The sequence below is a fragment of the Anomaloglossus baeobatrachus genome, chromosome 4 (assembly GCF_048569485.1).
Source record: "Anomaloglossus baeobatrachus isolate aAnoBae1 chromosome 4, aAnoBae1.hap1, whole genome shotgun sequence".
In the NCBI taxonomy this organism is placed as follows: domain Eukaryota; kingdom Metazoa; phylum Chordata; class Amphibia; order Anura; family Aromobatidae; genus Anomaloglossus; species Anomaloglossus baeobatrachus.
The window spans coordinates 529,566,178-529,593,177 of record NC_134356.1 but is presented as its reverse complement, the minus strand read 5'-3'; the positions used below and the strand labels follow the sequence as shown (position 1 = coordinate 529,593,177).

The 27,000-nt window shown below is 45.0% G+C and overlaps 1 protein-coding gene across 1 annotated transcript in view; it reads left to right on the top strand.

The window, feature by feature from the left end:
* WDR93 (WD repeat domain 93) overlaps positions 1–27,000 on the top strand; it is an 88,709-nt gene that overhangs the window by 12,757 nt on the left and 48,952 nt on the right. The window contains exons 6-8 of the mRNA XM_075345925.1: positions 3,518–3,627; positions 12,102–12,183; positions 26,736–26,919. Of these exons, the coding sequence (XP_075202040.1) occupies positions 3,518–3,627; positions 12,102–12,183; positions 26,736–26,919 (376 nt within the window). The remainder of the gene's footprint in view (positions 1–3,517; positions 3,628–12,101; positions 12,184–26,735; positions 26,920–27,000) is intronic.

The following is a 27,000-nucleotide window of genomic DNA, read 5'->3' as shown; positions in this document are numbered from 1 at the left end:
TTTGTATTTTGCACAAAAACGTCTACTTTGGTCTCATTTAACCAAAGCACCTTCTTCCACATTTTGCAGTTGTGCCACTCGCCTTCTATTTTTGGATGATGATTTAAACAGTGCTGCGTGAGATGTTCAAAGCTTGGCTATTTTTTATAACCTTACCCTTATATACTATTCTTCACAACTTTATAACTGACCTGGCTGATGTGTTCCTTGATTTTCATGATGCTGTTTCATCCCCAATGTACTCAAACAAACCTCTGAGGCCTTCACAGAGCAACTGTAGTTATATTGATAATAAATTACACACAAGTGTGCTCAATTTACTAATTTGGTGTATTCTGGAGGCAATTGGTCAGTCAGGAATTTATTACGGGTATCAGACTATAGGAGGCTGAGGACAATCACAATCTTCAGAATTGTATTTGTAAATATCTAGAAAAACAGTTTGTGAGTGTATCATAAAAAAATTGGAAAAAGTTCACGGGGTATGAATAATTTTTCAAGGCACTGTAAGTTGAACTCTCCACAGTCTGCCCTTAACAGCTTCCATAGGCGCCCTGTGACGTGATCATGGGGCGCCAATGTGTTGCTATGATAGCCAGAGTCCTGCTGAAGGTCCCAGTTGCTGTAATTTTGATGGTCTGAAGCTCGGCTCTATGCTGTGCTTAGGAGACCGAAATTTACACTATATTCTGCAATACAGTGGTTTTGCACTATATAGGGTAGTATAAGCGATCAGACAGTTGCAAGTTCAAGTCGTCTGAGGGGCATAAAGAAAAAAGTTTTAAAAAAACCTGTTTACACATCTAAAAGAAAAATGTAAATAATATAAAAAATTAAAATGATCTCCCTTTGCCCCTTTGAAAATAAATTCATAAAAAATAAATAAACAATAAATTAAACCTATTTTGTTTCGCCATATTCTTAAAAGTTTGATCTATCAAAATATAAAGTTAATAGGTAAACGCTGTAATGAGAAAAGAATCAAAACACCCCCCGCCCCTCAAAAAATGGCAGGATTGCAATGTTTTTCAAATTTCACCACATTTGGAACTTTCTTCCCATTTTTCAATACATTGAATAGTGAAATGAATGGATACAATTCATCCCACAAATAAGCAAGCCACCATACAACCTTGAGGAATGAAAAAGACAATGCTTATGGCTCTTGAAAAAAGAGAGGAAAAAAAATGAAAAAGGCGAACGTTGGATGCAGAGGGAGAGGGGTTAAAACTCTATGATGGGAGCAGCTAGAGGCAGACCTAGACATTCTGCTGCAAGTTCCATAGAACTTTAGGAACACAATCTGTCATCGCCTATCTCAGTAATATAGTCACATAGTTACATAGGTTGAAAAAAGACCTAAGTCCATCCAGTTCAACCTTCCTCCACCAATTATACATTTGTCACTAAAGCGGGCTTTACACGCTACGATATATCAAACGAGATGTCGTCCAGGTCACGTCGTAAGTGACGCACATCGTTTGCCATATCGTAGCGTGTGACAGATACGAGCGAGTGTGAACGAGCAAAAATACTCACCTGATCGTTGCTCGTTGACACGTTGCTCATTTTCAAAAAATCGAACGTCCTTCTGCGCGCCGGTTGTTCATTGTTCTCAAGGCAGCACACATCGCTCCGTGTGACACCCCGGGAACGATGAACTGCAGCTTACCTGCGTCCCGCCGGCAATGAGGAAGGAAGGAGATGGGCTTGATGTTTACGTCCCGCTCATCTCCGCCCCTCCGCTTCTATTGGCCGGCCGCTGTGTGACGTCGCTGTGACGGGAGGTAAGTACGTGTGACGGGGGTTAATGACATTGTGCGACACGGGCAACAAATTGCCCGTGCCGCACAAACGATGGGGGCGGGTGCGACCGCACATGCGATCGCACAAGAAATTGAAGCATGTAAAGCAGCCTTTAGTCACTTTTAACCAACAATGTTGTGTGTACTGAGGAAATCATCCAGCCCTTTTTTAAAAGTATCTGCCATTACTACCTCTTGTGGTAGGGCATTCCACAGTCTGACTGCTCTAACTGTAAAGAACCATTTCCTATTTAGCTGCCGGAATCGCTTTTCTTCCACTTGTAGCAAATGCTCCTTGGTCCTTAGTATTGTCTTTGGAAGGAATAAGTCATGTGCCAGTCCTTTATATTGACCACACATGTATTTATACATATAAATGAGATCTCCTCTGAGACGTCTTTTTTCTAAGCTAAACAAATCAAACTTTTCCAACCTGTCATCATATGGGCGGCCTTCCATTCCTTGTAATAGTCTAGTTGCCGCCTTTGAACTGACTCTAACTTCTGAATGTCCTTTTTAAAATGTGGAGCCCAAAACTGGATCCCATATTCTAGATGTGACCTTACAAGTGATTTATAGAGGGGTAACAATACGTTGGGATCATGGGATCTAATCTCTCTTTTCATACACCCTAAAATCTTGTTTGCTTTAGCAGCTGCTGCCTGACATTGAGTGCTGCCGCTCAGCCTATTTGTAATAAGAATACCCAAGTCCTTCTCCTGTTTTGTAGTTCTTAGTTTACTTCCATTTAATGTATACGCAGCTATAGGATTACTCCATCCTAGGTGCATTACAGGTGCATTAAAAATCTGTTTTTTCTAAAGACACATTTCACCTGTGAATTGTCAAAAGTATGTCTTGTCTCCATGTTACCTCTGCAGGATTTGGGATTAGGAGGTCTCAACGCTTAATTAATAGTAGGTTCTCTGTGGAGTCCACAGAGTATTGGAGCGGTTTTACTTTCATGTGATGCTGAAGGGCTTAAGGACCTCATCCTTTCTGGCTGAAATTACTCATGGACTTAATCACAGCTGCATCAGCTTATCATCACTCCCTTCCTTTATATTTACCCACTTCTCGCTTCACTCCATGTTTGTGATAGATCTTCAATACTAACCACTTTGAAGGAGCCTGTCTCTGGGGAAGCTGAGGTGATTGTTTCAGTTGCAGCTTAGAAGTTTCCTGCTGAAGAAGCCGAGGAGTGCTATTTGTTTAGTCATTTCCCACCTGTTTTTCGTACCTTCCCCATGTTGTTTTATTACAGTAGTGCTGGCCTACACACTAGTCAGGGTGAGTTTAGGGTCATTGAGGACCTAGGCATGTGATGGCGCACAGTTTGGAGGGGGTGCAGGACCAGTCAGTGAGTGCAGGTGTTAGACTCACTTGAAAGTTAGGAGGTGATGCCGCTTTCATTACCCTATTGCCAGGACCTTCCGTGGTACATCTTCTCTGTCTTTCCCTTTGTGTAACGCCACTCGCCAGGTGTTCTCTTGCACCCGGTGTAGCAGAATTGAGAATTTTGAAAATGAACAGTCCAAATAGAGAAATTTTTCTATCAAGATATAGTGTAACATTTCTTATTTTCACTTGTACTATTGATTTGTGAAAAAAATGTAAACCACAATTATTTTTTAAAGATACTATTTATACAAGTTTGTGGTATCTAATGCTGCACTAACATGCCAGCTTAAAATGTTGTTAAAATGCTCCAGGTGTAGGAGACTGTTGTCTGGAAGTGTATAAGCTACCAAAGGAAATCTGGATGAAGGAGTTGGAAACTTCTCCGTTTTCTCTACCCACACCAGTTGTATCCGACATCCAGGTGAGTGCATCTGTAGAAGAAAGGTATTTATAAGACTTCTTAGAACCAGACATTTAGGCCGTTGAGTATTTGGTGAGGTTTATTACCTTCTTATGTGTAACCCAAGACCAGGAGTGGGTAAAAAATGCAGAAATGGAGCCCGTGTTTCTATTCTACTTTCTTTGTCGCTCCATTGGGAGACCCAGACAATTGGGTGTATAGCTATTGCCTCTGGAGGCCACACAAAGTATTACACTTAAAAGTGTAAGGCCCCTCCCCTTCTGGCTATACACCCCCAGTGGGATCACTGGCTCACCAGTTTTGTGCTTTGTGCGAAGGAGGCAACACATCCACGCATAGCTCCACTTTTTAGTCAGCAGCAGCTGCTGACTATGTCGGATGGAAGAAAAGAGGACACATATAGTGTCCCCAGCATGCTCCCTTCTCACCCCACTGTATGTCGGAGGTGTTTGTAAGGTTGAGGTACCCATTGCGGGTACGGCGGCAGGAGCCCACATGCTGATTCCTTCCCCATCCCTTTTTACAGGGCTCTGGGTGAAGTGGGATTTACCGGTCTCCAGGCACTGAGACCGTGCTCCATCTACAGCCCCTGGAGAAGATGCTGGATGGAGCGGAGTACATCAGGGACATGGCCCTGCTTCCTCAAGGTACTCTGTGTCCCCGTGCATTTGGCGCTCACACCGCAGCATGCTGGGTGTTGTAGTGCGCCGGGGGACATCAGCGCTGCGGCGCCTGTGCCATGGCCTCATTCAGCTTTGCTGAAGGAGGCTCACTTATGGGAATTGGTCGCGCCGGCCGCTGGGACTGCGGCGCGGCTGGCACTTGTAGTGCGCCGGGGACTTCAGCGCGGCCTGCGCTTTTACGGCGGCCGCGCTGATAACTAGAGTCCCCGGCTTTTGCGGCCTGCTTCCGTTCGTTCCCGCCCCCAGACCTGCCAGTCAGGAGAGGGGCGGGACGCTGGCCACTTCCAGGAATCGGTCGCGCCGGCCGCTGGCAGCGGCGCGGCTGGCACTTGTGGTGCGCCGGGGACTTCAGCGCGGCCCGCGCTTTTACGGCGGCCGCGCTGATAACTAGAGTCCCCGGCTTTTGCGGCCTGCTTCCGTTCGTTCCCGCCCCCAGACCTGCCAGTCAGGAGAGGGGCGGGACGCTGGCCACTTCTATGAATCAGTCGCGCCGGCCGCTGGAACTGCGGCGCGGCTGGCACTTGTGGTGCGCCGGGGACTTCAGCGCGGCCCGCGCTTTTACGGCGGCCGCGCTGTTAACTCGAGTCCCCGGCTTCTGGGCCTAGTCTCCCTTCGTTACCGCCCACAGCCCTGACAGTCAGGGTAGGGGCGTGACGCTGCATAGAGCAGAGCTGAGAGCTGGAGTATGTTTTGCATACTCCACCCCTCTCACTGTGTGCACTGTGAATCCGGATTCCCGCACTTTCTCAGGCACGCCCACGGCTTCCTTCTCTACAAGGACACCGGCAGCCATTAGTGTCAGTTTCTGTACGATACAGAGACAAGTGTGGAAGACCCTGGCATTCTGATAGTCACACAATCGCTGTAACAGGCGTTAAGCAGCACCGGTGGTGCTAACCCCACTAGTGCAGAAGTGCACTTATAGATATGCTTGTACTATATACATTGCACTGTTTGGTCGCACGTTGTATATACCCTCCTGGATTATGCGGAGGAGTTATCAGCATATTCTCTGTGTAAAACAAAGGTGCAGAACCACATGTTTTTCTATACAGCTGGTACAGCATGTACGGCTATACGGCCGGCAGGTACATAGACTCCCATTGTATGCACTAATGGCCAGGGGATGAGGACGGTGTCTGCAGTATTTACTGACAGTTTTTCTGAGACTATGGCTATGATACTAGAAGCCTAGCAGTCCGGACATGTCTCTCACAATATGGGCACTGTTGAATCATTGATCCATGGCCCCCCTCAGTGTGAATAACTAACAGCTCCGGGAATGTCACACGCATCCCAGAGTCACGGCTCTGCACGGACGTCAGTCCCAGACAGCCTAAGTGGGCTCGCTATGAGCGGCCTCGGTTTCATCAGGGTCCTAACAGGACTCGCTGTGTAATGAGGCGGAAGTAGCGGCTCAGGATTCTGATCCTGAGACCGCTCTCAATCTGGATACACCTGATTGTGACGCCATAGTAAATAATCTTATAGCGTCCATCTATAGAATGTGGGTTATTTCTCACAGCTCCTCCAGTGGAGGAGTCAGCTTCACGTATTTTTCTGGACCACTCTGCCTTCAGAGAGGCAGTCCAGGAACACCACGCTTATCCAGATATGCGCTTCTCCAAACGGCTTAGGATACACGTTATCCCTGCCCCTGACTTGGTCAAGGACTGGACCCAATGTCCCGAGCGGCATCCTCCAATCTCCAGGCTTGTAGCTAGATCCATAGTTGCAGTGGGAGATGGAACTGCAAACTCAAAGATGCCACTGACAGACAGATGGATCTCTGGTCGAAAGCCATCTATGAGGCTGTCGGCGCACCGTTGGCTCCGGCATTCTCTCCCTTGGGGCACTCCAAGCTATTTCAGCTTGTCTTACACAGATTGACACGGTTACACGTACATCTGTGCCGCAGGTGGCATCCTTAACCTCTCAAATGTCTGCATTTGTTTCTTACGCGATTCAGGTTGTCCTGGACTCTGCGAACCGTGCGGCGGTAGCCTCCGCTACTCCGTGTTTTTAAGCAGAGCCTGGTCTGCTCGTTAAGTGAATGGAAGGCAGATTCTGCTTCCAAAAAAGGTTGCCTAACCAGTTGCCTTTTTCTGCTGACCGACTGTTTGGTGAGCGTTGGATGTAACCATCAAACAGTCCAGGGGTAAGGATTCATCCTTTCCTCAGCCCGGACACAACAAACCCCAACAGAGCAAGAGGCAGTCGGGGTTTTCGGCCTTTTCGAGGCTCGGGCAGGTCCCATTTTTCCTCGTCCAATGTGGACTCAAAAGGATCAGAGGAGCTAAGATTCTTAGCGGGCTCAGTCTCGCCCAAAAAAGCGACAGTCTGAAAACCCGCTTCCAAGGCGGCTTCCTCATGACTTGCGGCCTCGGTCGGTAGCAGGCTCTCCCGCCTTGGCGATATTTAGCTGCCATAGGTCAATGACCATTGAGTGTGAGACATTCTGTCTCACGGGTACAGGATAGAGCTCACTTCTCGTCCTCCAACTCGATTCTTCAGAATTTCTCCACCTCCCGGCCGGGCCGCTGCTCTTCTGCAAACAGGGTGCACTCTATAGGCAGAAAGAGTGATGACTCCCGTTCCTCTTCAGGAACAAGGTCACGGTTTTTACCCCAAATTCTTTGCGGTACCTATAACAACGGGCCGTTCCGTCCCGTTCTGGATCTAAAAATGCTCAGCAAGCTCGTGGACACCAGGCGGTTCCGGATGGAATCCCTCCGCCATGTCATCGCCTCAAGGTCCCAAGGATATTTCCTAGCATCATTAGGCATCAAGGATGCTTATCCACACGTGCCGATTGATCCAGAGCACTAGCGTTTCTACGCTTCGTTATAGGAGACGAACACCCTCTGTTCGTAGCTCTACCTTCCGGCTAGCGACAGTCCAACTGGTCTTCGCCAAGGTCAGGGCAGCAGTAGTCACAGTCCTGCACTCTCAGGGTCACTCTGTGGTCCCGTATTTAGACGATCTACTTGTCAAGGCACTCTCTTAGGAAACATGCCAACACTGCCCGAACGTTGCGCTGGAGACTCTCTAGAGTTTTGGGTGGATCATCAACTTTTTAAAGTCAGATCCGACCCCGACCCTATCGATAACATATCTAGGCATAGAGTTTCTTACTCTCTCAGCGATAGTGAAGCTGCCGCTAGACAAACAGCATTCACTACGGGCTGCAAGCTCTTCTTTAAGAACCAGTCGCACACATTGAGACGCCTCATGCACTTCCTACGTAAGATGGTAGCAATGGAGGCAGTTCCTTTCGCGCAGTTTTACTGCGTCCACTACAATGGGACATTCTCCGCCAATGGGACGAGGAGTCGACGTCCCTCAACAGAGTCGTCGTTCTTTCTCAGGCGGCCAAGGAATCTCTACGGTGGTGGCTTCTTCTCACCTCTTGGTCAAAAAGAAGGTCCTTCCTATCCCCGTCCTGGGCGATAGTTACGACAGACGCGAGTCTATCAGGGTGGGGAGCAGTTTTTCTCCACTACAGCGCTCAGGGTACGTGGACTCAGCAAGAGTCCACTCTTCAGATCAATGTTCTTGAACACAGAGCAGTGTATCTTGCCCTACAATCCTTCCAACAGCGGCTGGAAAGCAAGCATATCCGACTTCAGTCGGACAGCTCCACAGCGGTGGCATACATCAACCACCAAGGAAGAACGCGCAACCGGCAAGCCTTCCAGGAAGTCCGGCAGGTTCTGATGTGGGTGGAAGACACGGCATCCACCATATCCACAATTCACATCCCAAGTGTGGAAACTAGGAAGCTGACTTCCTAAGTCGCTGAGGTGTGGCCGAAAGAGTATGGTCTCCTCACCCGGACGGGTTTCAGGAGATCTGGCGCCGCTGACAGAGGCCGGACGTCGATCTAATGGCGTCACGGCACAACAACAATGTGCCAGCTTCATGGCACGGTTTCACAATCATCGAGCTCTGGCGGCAAACGCCTTAGTTCAGCATTGGTCGCAGTTCCAGCTACCTTAGGTGCCACCTCTGGCATTGTTGCCCAGAGTACTGCGCTAGATCAAGACCGACTGCGGCCGCGCCATCCTCGTCGCTACAAATTGGCCGAGGATGTTGTGGTACTCGGTTCTGTGGTGCCTCACGGTAGGCTAACCGGGGGCACTACCAGACCAATCAGACTGGCTGTCTCAAGGGCCATTCTTCCATTTGAATTCTACGGCCCTCAACCGGATGGTGTGGCATTGAGTCCTGGAACCTAGTGTCGTCAGGATTACCTCAGGACGTGGTTGCCACCATGAGACAGGCTAGCATACCAACGTCCGCCAAGATTGACCACAGGACGTGGAAGATGTTCTTATCTCGGTGCTCGGCGCAGGGTGTTTCTCCCTGGCCGGTTGCATCGTCTATGTTTCCTTCCTTCCTGCAATCTAGGTAGGAAAATGGGTTGTCGCTCAGTTCCCTTTAGGGACAAGTCTCAGCGCTATCTGTATTTTTTCAGAAACGACGACTTCCTCAGGTACGCACGTTCCTACGGGGAGTTTGTCTTCTCAGCACTCCGTACAAGCGGCCGTTAGAGCCCTGAGATCTGAACAAGGTTCTAATTGCTCTCCAGATGCCGCCTTTCGAGCCTTTGAAGGATGTCTCCCTTCCCGTTTTTCACGGGAAGTGGCCTTCTAGTAACGGTCTCGTCTCTTAGGAGAGTTTCCGAGCTAGCAACGCTCTCATACAAACTCCCTTCCTGGTCCTTCACCAGGACAGGGTAGTTCTGCGTCCGGTTCCGGAATTTCTCCCTAAGGTGGTATCCCATTTTCATATCAATCAGGATATCACCTCACCTTCTTTGTGTCCTCGTCCAGTCCATCAATTTCAGAAAGATTTGCAATCTGTTGGTTCTGGTGAGAGCACTCAGGTTCTACTTCCCGCATGGCGCTCCTGCGCCACCCGGATGCACTCTTTGTCCTTGTCGCTGGTCGGCGTAAACAGTCGCAAGCTTCCAGATCCACCCTTGCTCGGGGGCTCGAGGAACCAATTCTTGAAACCTACAGTTCTACTGGGCTTCTGGTTCTCTCAAGGCCGAAGGCCCATTCTACCAGAGCCGTGGGTGCATCCTGGGCATTACGGCACCAGGCTACGGCTCAGCAGGTGTGTCAGGCACCCACCTGGTCGAGTCTACTTACTTTTACCAAGCATTATCAGATGCATACCTACGCTTCGGCAGACGCCAGCCTAGGTAGATAAGTCATTCAGGCGGCGGTTGGCCACCTGTAGGAGAGGGCCGTTTGACGGCCCTATCATGAGGTATTCTTTTACCCACCCAGGGATTGCTTTTGGACATCCCAATTGTCTGGGTCTCCCAATGGAGCGACAAAGAAGAAGGGAATTTTGTTTACTTACCGTAAATTCCTTTTCTTCTAGCTCCAATTGGGAGACCCAGCACCCGCCCTGTTTTTCTCGGGGTTTTTCTGTTTTTTCGGGTACACATGTTGTTCATGTGGTATGGTTCAGTTCTCCGATGTTTCCTCGGATTGAATTGGTCTTTAAACCAGTTATTGGCTTTCCTCCTTCTTGCTTTGGCACTAAAACTGGTGAGCCAGTGATCCCACTGGGGGTGTATAGCCAGAAGGGGAGGGGCCTTACACTTTTAAGTGTAATACTTTGTGTGGCCTCCAGAGGCAATAGCTATACACCCAATTGTCTGGGTCTCCCAATTGGAGCTAGAAGAAAAGGAATTTACGGTAAGTAAACAAAATTCCCTTCTTTCTTCAGATTGTTCTACTCCTGGTTTTAGCTTACAGATACTGAGGTAAAATACTGACCAAATACTTAATGTGTTCACGTGGCCTTAGGGTAAGGCCAAACAGTTCAGGTTCGATGTAATTCAAAACTGCATCTAATTTTTGCATACACAAGCATGGTGCAGACGGTGTGTGGCGTAATATGGGCCATGATGCAAGGTGGTGCATGGTGTAGACGCGGCACATGGTGTAGATGGTGCATTTTTTCTACGCGACTCAAATTCAGTAGGTCAATTTATGTGGAACACCTTTGTTAATGATCCTTCTGAAAAACATGCAGTCAGAAGGCTAAAGGGCCATTTACACGCTGCGACATCGCTAACTATATATCATCGGGGTCACGGTGTTTGTGACGCACATCCGGCGTCGTTGGCGACGTCGCAGCGTGTAACACCTATGAGCGACCTTAAACGATCGCAAAAGAGGCAAAAATCGTTGGTATGTGAGACGTCATTTATCAAAAATTGTTGCCTATTCAGTAGCGAGGTTGTTTGTCGTACCTGTGGCAGCACACATTGCTATGTGTGACACCGCAGGAACGAGCAACAACGTCATACCTGCAGCCGGCTGCAATGAGGAAGGAAGGAGGTCGGCGTCCCGCTCATCTCCGCCCTCCGCTTCTATTGGATGGCTGCCGTGTGACGTCGCTGTGACGCCGCACCTATCGCCCCCTTAGAAAGGAGGCGGTTCGCCGGTCACAGCGACATCGCAGGGAAGGTAAGTCCGTGTGACGGGTGTAAGCAATGTTGTGCGCCACGGGTAGCGATTTGTCTGTGACTAGAGTTGAGCGGATCGGCCATAATTCGGGAGAGAGAGAGACGGAGGGAGGGAAGGAGGGAGGGAGGGATCGAGGGAGGGAGGGATCGAGGGAGGGAGGGATCGAGGGAGGGAGGCATCGAGGGAGGGAGGGATCGAGGGAGGGAGGTAGGGATCGAGGGAGGGAGGGATCGAAGGAGGGAGGGAGGGATCGAGGGAGGGAGGGAAGGATCAAGGGAGGGATCAAGGGATCGGTCGATAGATCGTGCACCCGGGTTCTGATCGGACTCGGATCGGTCACTCAAACCGTGCGGATTCGGATTTTGCGCTTTTTGCTGCTGCCCACAGAGTCTGTTATTGTCTGCAGCGCTGACATCATGTCAACTGTGCTGCAGCCAATCCGTGAACTCAACGCCTCTGAATGGTTCCTGCTTGGAACTCGAGCAGAGCCACTGACCGCTCATTTAGTGATTGCTGCGCTGCCTAGGTGTCATCAGCACATCATTCAATGACACACAGGCAGCAGCGATGCAGCCTCAGTGCTAGATCCGAAATGGGTAAATAAATCATGGTATGTATTTCAAAACAGGCTGGAGCGGGTTTGTCGAAACCAGAAAACCCCTTATGTCTATGTGCTCACGATGAGTTTTTAGTTAGTTTTTGATGCTGCATATTTTCGCGGCTTCAAAAGCGCTGCCTCTTAGGCTATGTGCCCACGGGACTCTGTATCCGCGGATTTTTCTGCAGCTAAATCCGCAGCATTCCCCCGAAACTGCACCTTTGCATAGGTGCGGATTTTTTGCTGATTTGTTGCGGATTTGACGCGGATTTCGTTGCGGATTTTGCGTTTTTGACATTCAATTGAATGGCAAAATCCGCAGGTAAATCCGCAGGAATAATTGACATGCTACTGATTTTTCCACAGGGAAATCCGCATTATTTCCGCTGTGGAAAAAACCACAGCATGGACACAGCAGTTCCCAAATGCCATAGAAATGGCTGGGGAGTAGCTGTGCTGCAGATTTTTGAAAAATCTGCGGAATTTCCGCGTAAAATCCAAAGTGCATCAAGTATCTATTACCTATTTAGTACTTAAATACATCTTTCAAAATGACTAAATTGATCATAGAAAGAAGTTTCAAGGCTTCAATGTGTTAGTGGGGTATATTTGCTCTGTACAATCATACTAATTTTGCATCACTTTGTTACTGTTTTTCATTGTAGCGGAAATACACTGACAGGTTTTATATTTGTATTACAGTCGGCTAGTATGCCAGTGACGGACCCAAGGATAACACAACCAGCTCTTTTAATGAAGATTCGTCCACCTAAACCACTTGCAGGTAACATCATATGATCCATGTTGGGTATATTCCTCCTGGCATAGCTTCTACCTTACCATTAAAGTAAGCTGTTATCTCATACTGATGTGCAGTTCCCATACTTCATACCGTCAGCATTTTCAGAAATTGTGGTGTGTGGTCTTTTATTAAGGGGCCGCTATCAAACGGATCTAGAAATCCATAACTGTTTTTGCAAGACAATATAAAGCCATGATACATTGCTTAGGTGACATGTGACTAGTTGAAGACCGGTAAACGCCTTCTGCAGGGTACACCACAAGAAGGGGTCACCTGATGAAGCCTCTTTCGGTGGTGATAAATGTTGGGCACATACTGATCTGTTGCTCTGTGCCAGGTCTTCTTTCTATATGTGTGTTACCTATTGATATTTCTTGCCTTACATTAAACTCGTTATCTGCAGTAAGATTTCAGTTATTACAATGTTTATGTACAGTACCTTGCAAAAGTATTCACACACTCCCCTTGACTTTTTACCTATTTTGTTACATTACAACGTGTGTTTAAATCTTTTTGTAATCCGGACTTGTGTGTGATTTATCAGCACTAAATTGAAATAGTCTAAGTTGGGAAAGTGACGTGAGAAAAATATAGGCAAAAATTAAAATTATGGCATAAAATAAATATTGCCATGTGCTTATGTATTCACCCCGTTTGCCCCTAAAAGTTTCTGGTGCAACCATTTGCCTTCATAAGTCACATGCTTAGTGAAAGGGAGCTCACCTGTGTGCAATCTAAAGTGTCACATGGTCTGTCGGTATATACTCACCTTCTCTGAATTTGCAATACCATTAAGCAAAATGCACCACTAACCAAACAACACCATGAAGACCAAGGAGATCTCCAAACAAGTCAGAGACAACGTTGTTGAGAAATACAAGTCAGGGTTGGCTTCTAAAAAAATCTCCCAGTCAATGATGATCCCCCAGAGCACTATCAGATCTATTGTCATCAAATGGAAAGAACATGGTACCACAACAAATGTGGTAAGAGAGGGCTGTCCACCAAAACTCTCAGCCCGGGCAAGGAGAGCATTAATCAAAGAGACAGCACACAGACCAAATGTAAGCCTGAAAAAGCTACAGAGTTTCCGAGCAGAGAATTGAGTATCTCTCCATACAACCACTATAAATCATATACTCTATAGAGCTGGCCTTTATGGACCAGTGGCCAGAAAAAATCATTTGCTTAAAGCAAAAATTGGAAGGCTCGTTTTGGGTTTGCCAAAAACCATGTGGGAGACTCTCCAAATGTATGGGATAAGGTGGCGCGATCAGATAAGACCAGAACTGAAAGTAAAAGCTATGTCTGGCTTGAAACCAAAACAGCTCATCACTCCAAGAACACCATACCCACCGTGAAACATGGTGGTGGCAGCATCATGCTGTGGGGATGTTTCTTGGCAGCAGGGACAGGGAAAATGGTCCAAATTGAGGGGAAGATGGATTGTACGAAATTCAGGGTTATTCGTGAGCAAATCCTGTTTCAGTCTGTCGGTAATTTGAGACTTGAACGCAGGTTCACCTTCCAACAAGATAATGGCCCAAAGTGACTGATAAAGCAACACTCGAGTGGTTTAAGGGGAAACGTGTAATTGCAATGGAGTGGCCTATTCAAAGCCCAGACCTTAATCCAATTGAGAATCTGTGATCAGACTTGAAGATTGCTGTTCACCATAGAAACCATTTAACTTGAAGGAGCTGGAGCAGTTTTGCCTTGAGGAATTAGCCAAAATTCCAGTGGCAAGATTTCGAAAGCTCAGAGACTTATCCAAAGTGACTTGCAGCTGTAAATGCCGCAAAAGGAGGCTCTACAAATTACTGACTTTAGGGGGGGTGAATAGTTATGCACACTGAAATTTTCAGCTATTTTGTCCTGTTTGTGGTCTGCTTCACAATAAAATGAAAACCAAATGTTCACAATTATAGGCATGTTCTTTACACGAATCAATACAAACCCTCAGGTAAAAAAAGCCTGTGAAATTCCAGGTTGTGAGGTAGCAATTACAAAAAATGCCAAGGGGTTGAATACTTATTTATTACTTATTACTGTATTTGTTGATAAATTAGAGATTTTTGGCAAAACATTGCAATAGTTTGAGCCACCCCGCCAACGTCACGGCAAATCCCATGAGGCAGTCCTACACTAAATATTATATTTTGTTTGGGGTGTCAAAAGCAGTTCTGCATTAGAGGTGTGAGGCCATATGGCACTCCAACCAAAATATATTATTTAGTGTAGGACTGCCTCATGGGATTTGCCGTGACGTTGGCGGGGTGGCTCAAAATATTGCAATGTTTTGCCAAAAATCTCTACTTTATCAACAAATACAGTATAGAAATCGTGCTGGCTCCTTCTTTTGAATTTTTTTGGCAGGTGGTTAGCCTCCACCAGGCCGTGCACCCTAGTTTGGTTGTTCTATCTGTAAACTGGTTTAGCCATTGGTGACTGTTCACACACAGCCACCGGCCCTGTCCACAGGGTTTTTAATCTTAGCAGCACTTGCCGGGGCCTGTCCCGCCCACAGCTGTGACTCAGTCACAGGTATGGGAATGAAAAGCACCAGGTAAGTGCTGCCTCAAGCAGTTCTGCATTTGATGTGTGAGGCCATATGGCACCCCAAACAAAATATAATATTTAGTGTAGGACTGCCCCATGGGATTTGCCGTGACGTTGGCGGGGTGGCTTAAAATATTGCAATGTTTTGCCAAAAATCTCTATTTTATCAACAAATACAGTATAGAAATCGTGCTGGCTCCTTCTTTTGAGTTGAATACTTATGCAAGGCACTGTACGTTTGAATGGGATAAATAAGTATTTAGCTGGTATTTTTCATTGATTTATTCACTTTTTTTGAGGCTGGTGTCAAATTGTAAATAACTATCATTTACAGTACCCGTGAAAAGTTTGCACATACTTGTTCATACACTAGTTTTCCTTGCTCTATAGATGAGCAGACCCATGAAAGTTTGGTTCGGTGAGTTCAGACAGACTTTAGATAAAGTTCGGTTTGGGACTTGACCTGAACCCCAATGGAAGTCACTAATTGGGTAGTTCGAGTCTCCGCTCACACGCAGCCAGCCATAAACAGAACACTTTACACGTTGCGACATCGCGGCCGATATATCGTCGGGGTCACGTGGTTAGTGACGCACATCCGGCGCCGGTAGCGACATCGCAACGTGTAAATCCTACTGCGACGATGCACGAGCGCAAAAGTGAGAAAAATCGCTGATCTGTGTCACGTCGTTCATTTCCAAAATGTCGCTCCTGCTGCTGATACGATGTTGTCGTTCCTGCAGCACCACACATCGCTGTGTGTGAAGCCGCAGGAACGACAAACATCTCTTTACCTGCGTCCAGCGGCAATGCGGAAGGAAGGAGGTGGGCGGGATGTTATGTCCCGCTCATCTCCTCCCCTCTGCTTCTATTGGCCGGCCGCTTAGTGACATCACGGTGACGTCGCTGTGACGCCGAACCCACCTCCCCCTTGAAGGAGGGATTGTTCGGCGGTCACAGCGACGTCACTGACCAGGTATGTGTGTGTGAAGCTGCCGTAGCGATAATGTTCGCTACGGCAGCAAGCAGCAGATATCGCATGTACGACGGGGTCGGGTGCTATCGCGCTCGACATCGCTAGCAATCGCTAGCGAAGTCGCAGCGTGTAAAGTACCCCTAACTCACCCCCAACCATCTGAATTGGGTTGAGGTGACTGTGGAGGCCATGTTATCTGACGCAGCTCTCCATCCCTCTCCTTCTTGACCACAAAGCCCTTATGTAACCTGGACATAGATTTAGGTCATTGTTCTGTTGCAAAACAAATGCTGGTCCCAATAAGATTAAGCCATATTGGACGGCAGAATACTGTGCTATTGTAGTCTTAATGGGTAAATGTGACTTGAATTTGGAATAAATAAGTACTAGTGTCTCAGGAAAGCTCCTCCTACAGCATCACATCTCTCCCACCATGCTTCCCAGTGGACACTACACACACATAAGCCATATGCTCACCTTTTGTGTGACTCACAAAGACATGGAGATACATTAGGTACCAAAAGTCTTATATTTTGACTAATCAGATCACAGCACAGATTTCCATTGATCTAGTGTACAGTCTTTGAGTTGCTTTATCCAAACACGTCTCTTCTTTTTGTTTGTGGTCCTCAGTAGTGGCTTTTTTGCAGACATTCACCCATAGAGGCCTGCTTCTTGCATTCTCCTCCCGGATAGTTGATGTTGCGATGTGTCTCCACCTTAATGTCTGTGCATGAATTAAGAGGGCTGGTATCTGAGGTGCTGTCGGTTTGCTTTCTGCAGCTGGTAACCTTGATTAACTTGGTCTTCTTTACTTGGGTCGGTCCTCATGAGAGCCAGTTATAACATAGCAATTTATGGGTTTTATGAATGTATTTGATATCTTTAAGGTTCCAACAATTTTTTGTATTGCCTGACCTCTGACCTCCAAAACCCTAGAGATACCGGTAAGTCCTTTTTGGCAGGGTCCATCTAATCTTGAATGCACAAGTGATCATGCAGGCACAGGAGCTGTGCATACGCGATTACCACTGGGAGCTCAACTTACATGACAGCTGAGCCCTGGCTGTCACAGCCAGGAATGGTCCCCGTGGGGTATTGCCACATTCAGGATAAATTGTGTAACACATTATGGGGCCTTTTTACCTATTTCCCTTGGGAAACTTATAAATCTGGGCCTAAAACAACATTAGAGGTAAAAATGTAACTATCTATATAGTTTTTCATTACAGCTGAGTGCTGCTTACTGTATTCTGATTTGGTACACAGTTTTATATAGTGTTAAGCCCCATTCCACTTTCTAACACTGCCTCTGCAAACACTTCCTGAAGGCCAGTGATTCCACAAATTAACTCTTAATGAGGCATACTGGTTCATTGGAAGCCATGTCGGGTGACTACCTGTTGCTGCTTGAGAAAATGTCATGGATGTATAAAGCTGTGTATCCAGCAAAGGTAATAAAGCTAAAATTTAACTTTTAATTCTATTTATTAAAATTGACTCAAGGTCTAAAAATTCACCCGTGAATAGTGACCACACAGATAGACAGAAACAGACAAAATTTGAGTATTCAATTCTAGTAGGCATACATAACCTTACTAGAGAGATATAAATTAGATATCAATTACCCTCATGGTACCTTATTAATAAGTGCTATTAACCAAAGGGTAGTGCAATTGCACAAAATATCTGTTTTTTATATTTTACCTCAAATTACTTATTTGGCATCTGACAGAAGCAGGATATCATGTTTCACCCATCCTTTCTGACAGAAAATAATCAAGATATTACCTTAATAGGGCATGATATACATTGTCTATTCAGCCCAAAGATAATAGTTAGAATATGCTCATAGCCCTCCTTGTTTTCTTCCCAACGCGTTTCCTCTTATCGATTCATCAGGGGAAAATTACCATTTGGAGGCTGTAGTATGACAAAAAGTATAATGAGCTACTAACCAGTCTAAGTGGTGCTCAAGTAGAGAAAATACTTTACTATATGTATCCCCAAATCATATACTGATGTTACCTTATCAGAGGAGCATGGGACCTATGTTGTCCTAGGAGTGCGCTTCCATAACACACCAGGTCCCGGGACCACGCTTCTTATGGATTCCACATAGATTACTAAAACGCCGGCATTTTTATCCGGTCCTAATTAGCCTCATTTTGAAAATCGCGCGCCATGTGACATTAGTCACATGACCGCCGAATCATAGCACCGCGTCATTCTTGTTTTACACGTGACCATCGCGTCATGAATCACGGTCACATGCCCAGGTTATTTCCTGGTCAGATGCATGCTGGACCATGACCATGTTAGGCGTGGTCACGTGGTCATCGTTTTGGCCGCGCCCCCAAGCCCAGTTCCCAGCATGACCAGGAACATGAGGGCCAATAAACTTAGGGGAGGTTGCGGTCATGTGACCTCCGTTCAGGCCACGCCCCCAGCCCTTCATTCCAAGGCAATAGTGGACGTATTATTGAGAAAAACAGGCGAACACATTTAAATAGTCGGCGGTCAGGCTTAATCCCTAAGAAGGGAAGCTTATATGTGGAATAAAGATCATGAATTAGTATTAGAATACAGTGCGATTTCCCAGCTATATAAAATCAAAACCAAATCCCCTTAATTATGTACATCCCTAAAATCCCCTTCTTAGCGTAATAATTTGAGGAAGTTCAGATAAGCACAAAAGACGTGAGGGATTATATTTGGGTATACCCATTTCCTCTACAAAGCTAGGTGATAAAAAGGACGGAGCCCCGTCCGGAAAAAACAGCTGATCCATAACAATGGATACAGAATATCTTTTGGTATTTTTGGCAAGCTCCTGACTAACAGGGATAAGATTTACGATACAAAGAGACTAAAATAATTTTAAGGGATGTTAGATGATTTTTACGTTATTAATATTGAACAGCATTGGTCAATCCTCCAAACGGACAGCACAAAAAAGAAAAAAGCAAGGAAAACCCTAGTTCACCAAACTATCATCTGGAACTACCTGCCTGCGGAGGTCGGCGCCCTAACCGTCACGTCATGGCGCCCCCGCTCTACGGTGGCTCACCCTATCTGGCCCTATACAATCGCTTCACAAGTAGCAGCTGAAAGTGAGGATCTCATTTAATCCCATAGGGACCTGGGTCCTAAGAGTGTAGATCCAAAAGGTCTCACGCTGCAAAAGGCTCTTGTCCCAGTCACCCCCCCGGAGGGGGCGGGCGACAGAGTCAATGCCCATGAACGTGAGACCCCCTGTTTCCCCCTCATGTACTTGGTTAATGTGTTTGGCCAGAGGGGTATCTCGTTTATTAATTATATCCCGCAGGTGCTCTCCGACCCTGCGCCGTAGCTCTCGTTTTGTCTTTCCCACGTATTCAACGGGGCAAGAACAGGTGGCTTTGTAAATTACCCCGGATGTCCGGCAATTGATAAATGACCTTATTGAGTATGTTTTACCCGTATTATGACTTAGAAAGTCCTTTCCAGTTTTTATGACCGAGCAGACAACACAGCCACTACATCTAAACGAGCCCACTATTCCATGTTCCAACCATGTAGTTCTTTTTGGTGGATTAAAGTGGCTGTGGACGAGTCTATCCTGCAGTGATCTGTTACGTCGATACGTACACTGAGGGTGTCCCCCTACCAGGTCCCCAATGTCCAAATCCATCTGGAGGACCGGCCAATGCTTGTTCAGAATGGAATAAAGGGCCCTTGATCCATTACTATATGTAGTGATAAATCTGTTTTTTTTTTCATCAGGTCCTATCCGGGAGGGGACCAAAAGGCTTGTTCTATCCTTTTTGCATGCTTCTTGGTATGCTGTTTTTAAGATCTTATCTGGGTACCCCCTTTCCCTAAAACGTTTCCTTAGATCCGCAGCCTGCTCCCGGAACTCACGGTCCATAGAGCAGTTGCGTCTAAGTCTAAAGTATTGTCCTTTTGGGATACCTCTCCTTTGTGGGAGTGGATGACTGCTCTCCCAACGCAATAGTGAGTTTGTAGATGTAGGTTTTCTATACGTTCTTGTGGAGAGGTTCCCCAAGTCATCTCTCATGATAAGAACGTCCAAAAAGGGAAGCTGGGTGGCGTTGCTGTCACTAGTAAAAAAGAGGCCGATGGTATTATCATTCAGGTGTGTAACAAATCTTTTGAAGCTTTCTGGGTTACCCCTCCATATCACAAAAATATCATCCAGATATCTTGACCAAAAAATTATATTCTCAATACCTGGGGGGTTCCCATCACCAAAAATCAGTGTCTCCTCCCACCAGCCCAGGAGTAAATTTGCATACGAGGGAGCACAAGGGCTCCCCATTGCAGTACCCCTGAGCTGGTGATAGATCCGCCCATCAAATAAAAAATAATTTTTTGTGAGGCAAAATTCCAAAATTTGGAGGAGAAAGTTGTTATGTCCCTGAAAATGACGCCCACGCGTTTTAAGAAAAAATTCAATTGCGTGTAGCCCCACTGAATGTATAATTGATGAATAAAGGGCCTCAACGTCAATACTGCATAAAATATCATCTGGTTCCAGAACAACACCATCCAACTTCCTCAAAAGATCAGTCGTATCACGAGTAAAAGATGAAAGAGAATTTACAAAGGGGGTAAACAGTTTGTCAAGATAGATACCAACATTTTGACACAGGCCATTTACACCAGACACAATAGGCCTGCCTTTCAGGGGTGTTAAGCCCTTATGGATTTTTGGCAGGCAGTAGAAGGTAGCAGTTACTGGATGTGATGGTAACATAAATTCATACTCATTTTTGCTGATATATTTGTTGGTAAGACCATCCGCAAGAATTGTCTTTAATTGTCTCAAAAATAACGCAGTAGGATCCGAACTCAGTTTAGTGTATCCAGCTGTGTCATTTAGAAGTGACCGACACATGTCCCTATATTTACTCCAATCCATGACCACGACATTGCCTCCCTTGTCAGAGGGTTTTATGACAATGTCGTGGTCATGTTGTAGCTCATTCAAAGCTCTCATTTCCTCCTGCGTGGTGTTAAATTCGGTATATAGATGTTTTTTGTCCAAATTTTCGATGTCTTCACACACTAAACGAGAGAAAACGTCTATTGCAGAAACATCGCTCTGAGGTGGAGGTAAGCGGGTACTCCTCTGTTTTAGATCGGTGAAGGGGCCCTCACCAACAAGGTTTGGGTCCTCCTCAGAGATACCGATTAACAGACGAATATCCGGTAATAGGTCTTCTGAAATTCCCAATTCTCTACATTGTACCTTTTCATTATGAATGAAATGTTTCCGCCATTTTAATTTTCTTACAAATAAATGAAGGTCCTTAATGGTATCAAACACATTAAGTCCTGATGTAGGTACGAAAGATAGGCCCTTGCTAAGAACACACATAGCTGCTGGGCTTAGATTTTTGGTAGATAGATTTATTATCTGGGAAAATCCCCCTGTAGTGGGTTGTAAGGTTGCTGGCGGCTCCGAAGGTAATGTTGGTGATCTAAAAAATGGGATGTGTATGGCCGGCCCCCCCTACCTCCGCAATTATAGTTTTTATTTTTATTTTTACCTCTCTTAGGTCTAGTATCGTTATCTGACACCTCGGTGTCAGTTGACGAGAGTTCTGTTTCTGGTGGTGGTATATGGACCTTATTAGCAAGAAAAAGATACGCCTTATGGTCCTTAAATTCCTGAAGGTCCCTGACAAAATAACGATGTTTCCTTTCTTTAAGGTGGTACTGAAACCTTTCAACTGAATTTTGAAGGGTAGACTCCCGAGATTTAAAGTCTGCCTCTAATGAGAATTTTTTTGTTATCTCAATTTGATCAGTTAATTTTTTTGACAAAACGGCTAGTCTAGTTTTTTCTTCCTCCAAAAGGAGGTGCATTAGTCGTAAAGAACTAGCTGTAATTTCCTTTTCCCACCTTTCAGATAGTCCCTGTTCTTTATATCTCGTCCCAGGGGTAAGTGTAATACGGAGGTGTCGAGGTACAATGGCTGCCTTTATATAGTTCTCCAAACTTTGGACCTCCCACCACGAGCTTATATGGTCTTTATAGATTTTTGTCAACTCCTTAAATACAGTACTATAGGCTGGGGTACAGCTCGGTTGAATAAATTCTCGTTCTGAGAAAACGTCTCTTGCTTCAGATGTCCAATTATTTAAATCAAGTCCCGTTGACAGGAAACCCGCCATACCAATATATAATTATTGCGATAGGAAAATTATTACCAAAAATAGATAGGTATACAGCAAAGGTAATAAAGCTAAAATTTAACTTTTAATTCTATTTATTAAAATTGGCTCAAGGTCTAAAAATTCACCCGTGAATAGTGACCACACAGATAGACAAAAACAGACAAAATTTGAGTATTCAATTCTAGTAGGCATACATAACCTTACTAGAGAGATATAAATTAGATATCAATTACCCTCATGGTACCTTATTAATAAGTGCTATTAACCAAAGGGTAGTGCAATTGCACAAAATATCTGTTTTTTATATTTTACCTCAAATTACTTATTTGGCATCTGACAGAAGCAGGATATCATGTTTCACCCATCCTTTCTGACAGAAAATAATCAAGATATTACCTTAATAGGGCATGATATACATTGTCTATTCAGCCCAAAGATAATAGTTAGAATATGCTCATAGCCCTCCTTGTTTTCTTCCCAACGCGTTTCCTCTTATCGATTCATCAGGGGAAAATTACCATTTGGAGGCTGTAGTATGACAAAAGGTATAATGAGCTACTAACCAGTCTAAGTGGTGCTCAAGTAGAGAAAAGACTTTACTATATGTATCCCCAAATCATATACTGATGTTACCTTATCAGAGGAGCATGGGACCTATGTTGTCCTAGGAGTGCGCTTCCATAACACACCAGGTCCCGGGACCACGCTTCTTATGGATTCCACATAGATTACTAAAACGCCGGCATTTTTATCCGGTCCTAATTAGCCTCATTTGATACAGATGTATAAAGCTGTCATCAGAATAAAAGGTGCAGGTTTAGATTCCAAAAAAAGGTTTAACATAAATTCTGTTTTGTTACACACATGTTTCTTTATTCCTTGTTTCCAAATAAGGCTTTTTGTAGTTTTGCTGCCTTCAGTCTGAATCTACAATGTGCATATTCCTAAGAGCAAGGAAAACCATTCTTTTTTGCAAATTTCAACAATCATGTTTGCATTTTGATTGGGACAATGTTTCATCTATGTTTTAGACCATTGTTGGTTTACGTGATTAATGAGCTTGAGATGAGGCATTATGGGTCTGATTAATTAAGGTGTTTGCACTAGAAATCTGGCACAAAAAAACCCTTAACTCACAATATTTTTGCACAGCTCAGACGTTTTGCAGAATATTGTGACATTTGGCATTCAGTAAGGTTGGCTTGTGCAATGTCAGTCTTAATGAATTGGCTCCATGGTATCTGTATGGCCATACCTACACGTTCCTGTCTTCCTTTGTGTTCTTTTTAAAGGGAACCAATCACCAGGATTTTCGTATATAACCTAAACGAGTGCTATACTGGCACTATCCGGATGATTATCTACATACCTTTAGTGGTGACCTCGGATGTTTAGGCTTTGAAACCCAAGAAAGTAAAGTTTATAAAATCAGCAGCTTGTTGAGTGACAGCAGCTGAGGATCAGATAATATCTGGGGGGTATTCATACTTATCTCCTCCCACTGTTAGAATTAGCATAAGTATTATAGCCAACAAAGCTGGTACCACAAAGCAACATTTTGCTAATTGCTGAGGCCCCGCCCATTCTGGTCACATGGGTATGACCTCACCACAGGTCCTGGAAGTGAAAAGTTACTTTGATTGTATATTATTTATGCAATACTTAGGTTATATACGAAAATCCTGGTGATTAGTTCCCTTTAAGTGTTCTATTGCTATAAAGAATTCTCAGTCTTTTCTTTCGGTGTCGCTTATGTGAGTACATTGTAATGTATACAGTAGTGTCAAATCTCTTTACTTCTAAAATGTTTCCTTATGGAATTTATTCTATAGGAGAAATAATGTTACATATTGACATTTTAGGTTTTTTTTCCATATTTTTAAAACTATTTTTAAATGACAGTAATTTTCACTTATTTTTGAGTCCTCCTTAAGGACTTGAATCTGCGATCGTTTTATCACTTGTAGTATATATTGAAGTAACAATTATTCACGGACACTGATGACTGAATTGTGAAAAAATAATGATTTGATTTGAAAGCCATATCACAAATTCTCTCCATGGCAAACAAATGCAGAGCTAGATCTCAAATATTGAACGCAACCTGGCCAATAAAAGTCTATGAATAGCATATGAGACACCGCACACAGTGGATTTGACATGGAGTAACAGACGCAGACATTTTGGGAACGTGATCCCTTCCTCAAGCATCAAAACATCCACGTGTGCTGTTCCATGTCTAATCCACTCTGCAGGGTCTCCGATACTATTCTTGAACTTTATATTGAACTTATTACAGTGAGTATTTGAAATCTATCTCTGTATTTGTTTGCCATGGAAAGAATTTGTGATATGACTTTGAAATGAAAAAAGTATATAGATTTCTCTGTGGAATCATCAGTGTCCATGAATGATAATTTTCTGGATTAAAGTTTAATCTGAGGGTTCTCAGTCAATGTGATGACTGAATACTACAGCCTGATGTCAATTTGGACTATAAGTTTATAAGGGTCTTCCATGAAGCCAAACATAGGAGTACTAAGATAGCTGTAATGCATTCCAACAGTAATCTTCCGGCTGCCATTGAAATTGACCTGACACCACCCGTCGTTGGAGATCGCAAAACGTAAATACTTCTGTCATAGATTAACAGCAGAGGTTGAGAGCTAGCTTCAATTGCTGCTGTTATTGGTAGGCGCTAGCTAAAGAATGCAATATACACATGACATCTACAGAGTGGGCTCAATTCTGAGCCTGGTGTCACAAGTGTGTCGTGTCCTGATGAGACCTTGGAGGGATCTGGCATCAAAAGGTCTCAATGTTTAGTTGACCGCAGATCTTCTTTGTATTTATCCTGAGTAGGAGCTTACTTAATTCCATTTGGTGCTGAAGGGATTAATGTTCCCTTTCTATCCAGCTGTGATTGACATGTAGTTGTTAATCCCAGCTGCCGCCACTCCCTTCTGCTATATAAGCCCACTCCTTATTCTCATCTCTGCTGGCTATAGTTCATTCTATGCTGACCTGTGAAGGAGAAAGCAGTGGTTATCCTTTCCAGTGGCTGCAGTGGATCCTTCTCTGGAGAAGAATAATAGTTGTTGTGTTGAATATGTCTCACTTGTTTGTCTCCCATTCCTCGTGTTGTGTTTATATTAGTCATAAGACTAGTATCTTGCAGGCCTCCTCACTAGTCAGTGCAAAGGGTCAGCCAGGGCCTAGGCACGTGATCGCACACAGGGGGAAGGACCTGTCTAGGGACATTAGGGAGTGCAGGGATCAGACACTGGTGAGTGTGAGGTGGTGATCCCTCTCCCCTTTCCTTATCCCTATGGACTTCCTTTACATTTTCTCTGCATGACACCTGGTCCATACACAGGCTTCCAACATCCGCTGTACATGAACGATGAGTTTGGGAAAGGGTATTAAATAGTGTAATACCATTTTTTTTTTTACTTAAAAAGGGAGTAGGTATGTGCACACTTCACCCCACACAGACAGGGCTCCGCAGAACCTTGTATTCAGAAATTGTGCAGGTGCCAGTAGCTGGAGCCCTAGTGATCACTTAGTTGACTTACATTCTTAAGACAAACCCATTAATAAACACACAAAATATGCTTTAAAGTGGACCTTTCACAAGCTCTAAAGTGGCCAGGTTTTCCTTTTATTTTATTCCCACTGATTCCCTGAGTACATTTATTTTTTTATTTTTTATAAATTTGCCATATATTTCACGAGACATAGGACTAATTTTTGTGGGTTGTTTTTTTTTTTTTTTACCAAGGTGGTAGTGTACACTGATTTCCCTGGGGGTGTCTTTAGGTTGCTCTGCATTTTTACACTGTCAACCGTACCCCTTGTCATAGTTTAACAAACCAGAAAACAACACTAAAAAAAGGCCCATCTTTCTAGACCATGTAGCTGATTTAAAAAAACAAAAAAAATAATAGGAATACTAAGGGAATGCAATAGGAATAAAATAAAGGGTGCTTTACACACTGTGACATTGCTAGCGATTGCTAGCGATGTCGAGCGCGATAGCACCCGCCCCCGTCGTATGTGCGACATTTGGTGATCGCTGCCGTAGCGAACATTATCGCTACGGCAGCGTCACACGCAAATACCTTTTAAGCGACGTCGCTGTGACCGTCGAACAATCCCTCCTTCAAGGGGGAGGTGCGTTCAGCGTCACCGCGACGTCACTAAGCGGCCGTCCAATAGAAGCGGAGGGGCGGAGATGAGTGGGACGTAACATCCTGCCCACCTCCTTCCTTCCGCATTGCCTGTGGACGCAGGTAAGGAGATGTTCGAGATGTTCGTCGCTTCTGCGGTGTCACACATAGTGATGTGTGCTGCCACAGGAACGACAAACAATATTATACCTGCAGCAGCAATGATATTAAGGAAAGGAGCGACGTGTCAACGATCACCGTTTTTGGATGATTTTGCGATCGTTGATCGTCGCTCCTTTGTGTTACATGCTGCGATGTCGCTACCGGCGCTGGATGTGCGTCACTAACGACGTGACCCCAACGATATATCGGTAGCGATGTCGCAGCGTGTAAAGTACCCTTAAGTGCATAAATTGTTCACTTCTGATTTGTTGACAGGGCCTAGTTAAAATTGCTGTAATAATACTGTAAAACACCCAGCATTAAGGCCGGCACCTTATACGGACTTTATTGCCTGTACTTTCCACTGGCCTCCCAACACAAAGTTACAGCCTCATGACTTGCAGTCGTTCCGGGCATTGTGGTCTGTATAAGGATCGTGACATATGCCTGTGTGAAGCTTACTGTGTTGTTTTCTCACTCAGGCAGCATCTTCAGAAGTGTGCAGGAGGCTGTGCAGAAGAATGAAGACTGCAATGTGTTTGGCACTGGACAGAATCACTTGATCAGTTCTCAACAGTTGGATCAACAAAATTCAGTATTTATGGGAATGTATGAAAAGTATATGACCTTAGATTTACCAAAGACCCAAAATGGAAGGATGTCAAGGTAAACAAGACAAACAATGGATAGGAGAATACCTTTATATGTGCTCTACATTAGTGTCCCCATACGCCACATGCAGTTTTC